The following is a 6030-nucleotide window of genomic DNA, read 5'->3' as shown; positions in this document are numbered from 1 at the left end:
TTTTTTTGGGGAGTTTTTCCTTATCCGCTGCGAGGGTCATAAGGACAGAGGGATGTCGTATGCTGTAAAGCCCTGTGAGGCAAATTGTGATTTGTGATATTGGGCTTTATAAATAAAATTGATTGATTGATTGATTGATATAGCCCTGCAGCGGCTCTTGTTCCCTGGTTTGAAGGGTGTGTGTGCTGTGACTGTGTGTGCTGCTGGTTTAGCTGCTGACGAGAGTGCTTTGGATCTGGGATTGCGTATGTTACTGTGCTACTGGGTTAGCTGCTAAGAAGAGTCTGTAGCTGTACGGTGGCTCATCCTTTGGCTCGGTGTGTTTTTATTCACCGCTCTCTCTCACCATCATCCTCATGATGTGCAGTGAAACCAACGCTGGTGCAGTGGGCCCTGGGTTCCTCCTTGTGCAGGACAATGCCTTGCCTCATGTGGCCAGAGTGTGCAGGCATCAGGAGCATGCCCAGATGTTGTTGGGAGTTCATACAGGCATGAGGCAGCATTTTGAGTTGCCGTGATAAAATTCAGTTGGATCAGCCTGTCAATTTTTTACTTTGACTTCCAGTGTGATTTTGAATCCAGCTGACAGTGGGTTGATGATTTTGGTTTCCACTGACCGTAGTTAAGTCATTTTGTTCTCTACAAATTATACAGTGTATGTCAGTTTAGATTTTCAACTTCAATAATTCGTTCATCAAGATCTGATGTGTGGTTTAAGTGTTCCATTCATTTTTTTAGCAGTGTATTTGTATGCCTGGGTCAGTCACCAAACAGGTGCTAACATTGTCTTGTCAAGTTCGTTTTTATAGATCCCAAATGGAATCCCAATGACATGGAAAGTGGTGTATGCCTCTTTCAGGTGCCATTTTGTGCATACACAGTGGTTATAAATGAGGCCCCAGATCTATGCTCTACAATGATAAATAGCATTTGAATGTGCCATCTTGGCGACATTTTTCTAATTTAATTAAGAGGTTGTTTTTTATTATTTTCCTTCAATTAATTTCAGTAAACAATTTATGATGAATGCAAAAGCCACTTAATGATTGTTGCTGCATTTTGTTGTCTTTTGCTTTATAAATTAATATTATGTTTCACTCAGAGAGAATCAGTTTTATTATTCTTTCTATATTGTTGTTGAAAGATTGAACTGAAACATTTTGTCTTCCACAGGCAGGAAAACTGGCTGTTGACAGAGGATGGGCTATTAATGTTGGTAAGTGAATTTCTAGTACAGATAGGTTTAATCCATAAATAGGCAACCAATCCTTCTGCACTCAGCAGGTATACATTTAACTCCAGTATGTGTGAGTGAATTATTGTCAGTATCAACCTTCTCTCTTAGACACTACATTGATGTACTACAGTTTTTTGCAATATACATGTTTGGAGAAACACTGGACTTAGTTGAGAGGAGAGTAAAGGAGGAGAAGCAGGTTTCATTTAGAGTGGAGCAGTTTTTATTTTCCTTTCAAAGATTTCTCTCACTACTTTAGTTGCTTCGTGTGTGTGTGTGTGTGTGTGTGTGTGTGTGTGTGTGTGTGTGTGTGTGTGTGTGTGTGTGTGTGTGTGTGTGTGTGTGTGTGTGTGGTTAAGGCTCTGCAATGACAAAACAAACTTATTAACAATAAACCAAAAAACATCAACTTGTATTGTGCAGTGACAAGGTGAACTGAAGTATGAAATAAATTATGAACTGATCCAAAGCACTGTATTGGTATTGGCCCCCATACTGACATTGGATATAAACCTGATGTGACCAGTTCACATTGAATATAATATGGGTTGTCAAGTTATTATTTTTTAATTAACAAGGGGAAGCAGTTCTTACCAGAGTGTTTTGATTGGAAATTAAATTAATGCAAAGAAATTTACTTTATGATCTTGACTTTTAGATTTATTTCTATAAAGTCAGTGCTGCACTGCTACAACAGTGTGGTCTGAAACCATGACTTAGAGGTGGGTGACAACTTCAAAGTTCTCATTCTGTGCAATACAGTTGGTTGTTTTTTTTATTTGTCGTTCGTTCGTTTTGTGAAATTTGAGGGCAGAGGGGGTACACTGTAAATTCTAACAAGTTAAGTTTAATTAAAAAAATTTAGGAAACCGATTACCTTGGGAAAAGTAAGTAAACAAACTTAACTGTTTCAAGTACTGTGAAATCATTATGTTTGATTACGCTGTACTTTTTTTTGAAGTTGTGAGCACCTAATGTATCCTAGTATAGTTAAATTCAATCAAGCTGTTAGAACTCAAATACTTTGAGTCACATTAACTTAATATATTCTGCCAAAACAAGTGGGAATTACTTGAAATTTGTAATACACTACACTTAACGTATCTTAGTGTAGTCCACTATAATAAAGTTAATAGGAACTCAATAAAGATAAGTCACATGAACTTTATATACTGTGCCAAAGTAAGTGAGCAGTACTTAATTCTAAATAAAATGCACTTAATATACCTCAGCTAACTTAAAAACAACAACTCACTAAATGGCATTATGAAAACCATAATTTATTTTTTATTTGTAGACTCGCAAAATGTTAACATAGCATATTGACATATTATATAATATATATTAAAAACAATAACAACACATATAACAACAATCGACATGCTGTTCATTCTGATTTGTCTAGAAAGAGACTATCAAGGGTCAAGAGTTTGGCTGAACAATTGAGGGCATGATAAATAAATAAACAGAAAAACAAATAAAATAGTGTTATTTGACCTCTTACATCTCCTGTAATTTGAATAATACTAGTTATACAGTTATTGTGACGATTCATAATTTTTGTGGGAGGGATCATTCTCACTGAGTTGTGTACAAAACATGTTTTCTTATTTCTGAAGAAGACAATATGGAACCTCTGCAGCTCCACACACACAAAAAAAAAATCTGTCACAGTTAATCTTTATCAAAACATTAAAAAGAAGTAAGTAAAATATAATATTCAATTCAGTAAAAATAAATGCATAAAATATTCAATAAAGTTTTGTTCAATTGTTCAGCCCTATCTACTCTCACTCATTCACACACCACACTCATGTAGACAGTTGTCCGTAGCTACTACATCTAGCTCAAAAGAACATTTTTTAATTTTTGCCGTTTTGGGCTGAGCTTTTGTTGTCCAAGGTTCAACAGTATCTTCTGCATGAAGTCAAATGTGTTCTTCATACCTTTGGGGTAATCCAGATGGAGTGCGTATATTAAGCCGAATAGCAGAAAAAGTGCTTGAGCGTGTGTGGGAATCTCATCCATGATATTATTTCCTTCAAGGATGATTGCAATGCTGTTTATCTCTGGTGACATATCCCCAGTCATGACTGAAAGAACCCCGACAGGTACCTGGACGAAGTCATATTCGGTGTCCGAATCCTGCATTCAAAATAAAAGAACACAAATAAATTTAGGTAGAATGTTATGACCCACGGTTATAGTGTGTTCACTCCTATAATCAAAGTGACTGCAGGAATCACAATTTAAAATCACACAGAAGAAACCAGCAATCTGGAAAATTGTCTTACAGAGCTCTTTTGAAAGACTATGGACAACATGTAGAAATGGCTGAGTTTCAGCACTAAGCCTTAACAAAAAGCATTAAAAAAATCCATGAAGATTTTTTTTTTAATGTGTGCTGAATTGTGCATTTGAGCTAATTTTCCCAGGCTGCTACTCAATGGTGCGGTGTACATTTTACAACATTAGATCTCAGCTTCAGTCCTCAGGCATCAGACAAAATGAAATTGTTGTTTAGACTAAAAGGCTTCAGGTCTCTGGAAGAACCCCCTCAGGTCGAAGGGCTAGCACAAATAGACCTCAAACAAAATGGCTTAAGACCAAACAGCATCGGGCCAAACGGTGTAGCAGCAAATTCTCATTACAAGACATTACGGGACATTACAACCCAAAGTATAATGAAACACAGCCATTATTTTTTAACTTTACAACATGTATCCTTTAAGAAAGGGGATGTTGTGAAAAATGATTTTACTGCAAAGGGCATGATATCAGTGGTTAAAGTAACACACCCAAAATCAATTATTGGAGGACAAATAGTGATACAACTTCATCTGGGAAGCTCAGATTTGGCTCAAACTTCTCAAGCCTTGACAAAGTTTGTTTTGTTTTTTTTAACCACACCTGAACAATAATGTTTTTCCTGAAATCTGAGAACTGAACCTGAGGTCTGAGATGTCGTAAAATGTACACTGTATGATGGTCATATGATCATCAATATGAATGTACTTACTGAAGAGCTGTTGAAGAATTCGCTGGAATTATCTCCCAGATGAAGGGGCAGACATTGCAGGACAGCAGTGCCTGTTGTGGTGATGTCATTGGCCTCATGGAAAAGATGACAAAAACAATAAGCAGAGGATAAGATATAAGAAAGGCAAAGTTACAACATTGAATTCTAAGTGCTTGATGTAGTTAAATAATTATTTGTAGTAGTAGAAGTAGTAGTTATTATACAAAGTATACATAAGGTAGTACATAAGGTGGTAATGATGAAGAATCTGAAACAACACTTACTTGCGTATTGATTGGCTGGAGGAGGCAATCAAGTGACTGGCCTACAACTCCTTTTCTGGATCTGAAGATGTCAATGAGACGAGTGGTGTGGTGGTCCAGATCTTCGTAGAAGTCTTTCTTGAGGTTCTTACTGGCAACTCTGTAGAACTCGGCAAACACCTTAAGAAAAAAAAACACATCCAAAGAATTGTTTACTCCATCATGGTAGTCATTAAATGCTAACAGTCCATTTGACTGTAGTGATGCACGATTTGATAAAAATGTGCGATTGCGATTTGAGTGGACAATACCGCGATTTGCGATTGCGATTACAGTATAACAAAAAAAAAAAGGGTATCATGAGTCTTCTTGCTTGATTCAGTGTTTCCCCTACATTATATCAGGGGGCACTGACCTGACATAGTTATTGTTATGGACAGTGTGTAAATGACCATCAACAGACAGCACAGTCAAACACGCTGCTTGCACAGCAGCGCAGCACGGCACTGTACACACAGCGGAGCGAGCCTGTGTTGCGTTCAGGCGTTGTCATGTAAATTACAAATTCCAGCATGCCATAGCACAACACAGCAGCATGTCAAGTGGGCCGAACCCGAGCAAAGTTGCTCAATTTTTAATTTGTTATTATATAGTTTGTTATAGAGTCCATGGTTATGAGGCTCTGGCGTCTGTAAGTTGTCTCTTTGTCTTTAACGTTACACGGCTCGGCTTTCTCTCGTATGCATTCTTCCTACTTTTCTCTGTGCTGTCTCAAGTGCTGATATAGATCGGTCGTGTTGCCGTGGGACGTGGCGACTTTAACTTTTAAAGTTTACACAGTCTTTCTGTTCAACGTCGCCGTACCTGAATTCAAAGTATCGCCATGTAACAGACGTTTTTTTCGCCACCAACTCAGCCTGTTCATGGTCGGGCTCATGCCCTTCTTCAGTGTCTATGTTGGTCACTGCTGCACGCCAGGTGGTGACTTGACCATACGTGCTGCACACACCAGGATAGCTTGTGGGCGTAATGTCAACAAACTCCACACACTACAGGAGAAGTAGTCACATTCACAGGCACACGCGTTAACATTTATTTACATTAAATCGCAAATCGCAGCCTTTTATGCGGTTATGTAATCGCACAGCCTGACATTGCGATTGCGGTTAGATTAATCATGCAGCACTATTTGACTGTTATACAGTAGCCTACATTTCTCAAAAAGTAATGACCAGATTGCTGAAATTGATGATGTGTTAGGTCTACAACCAAACTGCAACGACAAAACTGCAGACGTCGAGAATGACAGTATGTGGAAGCCTCATATTGTAACACTATTTTCTCCAAAAGTTAAAGGGCCAGTGTGTAATATTTGGCATGGTTTATTGTCAATCTGAATCTGAATCTGAATATTCTACCCATTAATATGTTTATACAAGTGTATAATCGCTATAAAATAAAATTCGTTTGGTTTTCGTAGCCTTATAATTATGCTTTTATATATATATATA

At 37.7% G+C, this 6030-nt stretch overlaps 1 protein-coding gene across 4 annotated transcripts in view; it reads left to right on the top strand.

Moving 5' to 3' along the window:
* Nucleotides 1–6030, top strand: part of hdac11 (histone deacetylase 11) — a 160381-nt gene that overhangs the window by 57908 nt on the left and 96443 nt on the right. For all 4 annotated transcript variants that reach the window (XM_050038794.1, XM_050038795.1, XM_050038793.1 and 1 more), the window contains one exon: nucleotides 1174–1216. In XM_050038794.1, the coding sequence (XP_049894751.1) occupies nucleotides 1174–1216 (43 nt within the window). The remainder of the gene's footprint in view (nucleotides 1–1173; nucleotides 1217–6030) is intronic.

The sequence above is a fragment of the Epinephelus moara genome, chromosome 24 (genome assembly GCF_006386435.1).
Source record: "Epinephelus moara isolate mb chromosome 24, YSFRI_EMoa_1.0, whole genome shotgun sequence".
NCBI classification, from domain to species: Eukaryota; Metazoa; Chordata; class Actinopteri; order Perciformes; family Serranidae; genus Epinephelus; species Epinephelus moara.
This window is presented reverse-complemented; position numbering and strand designations above follow the sequence as displayed.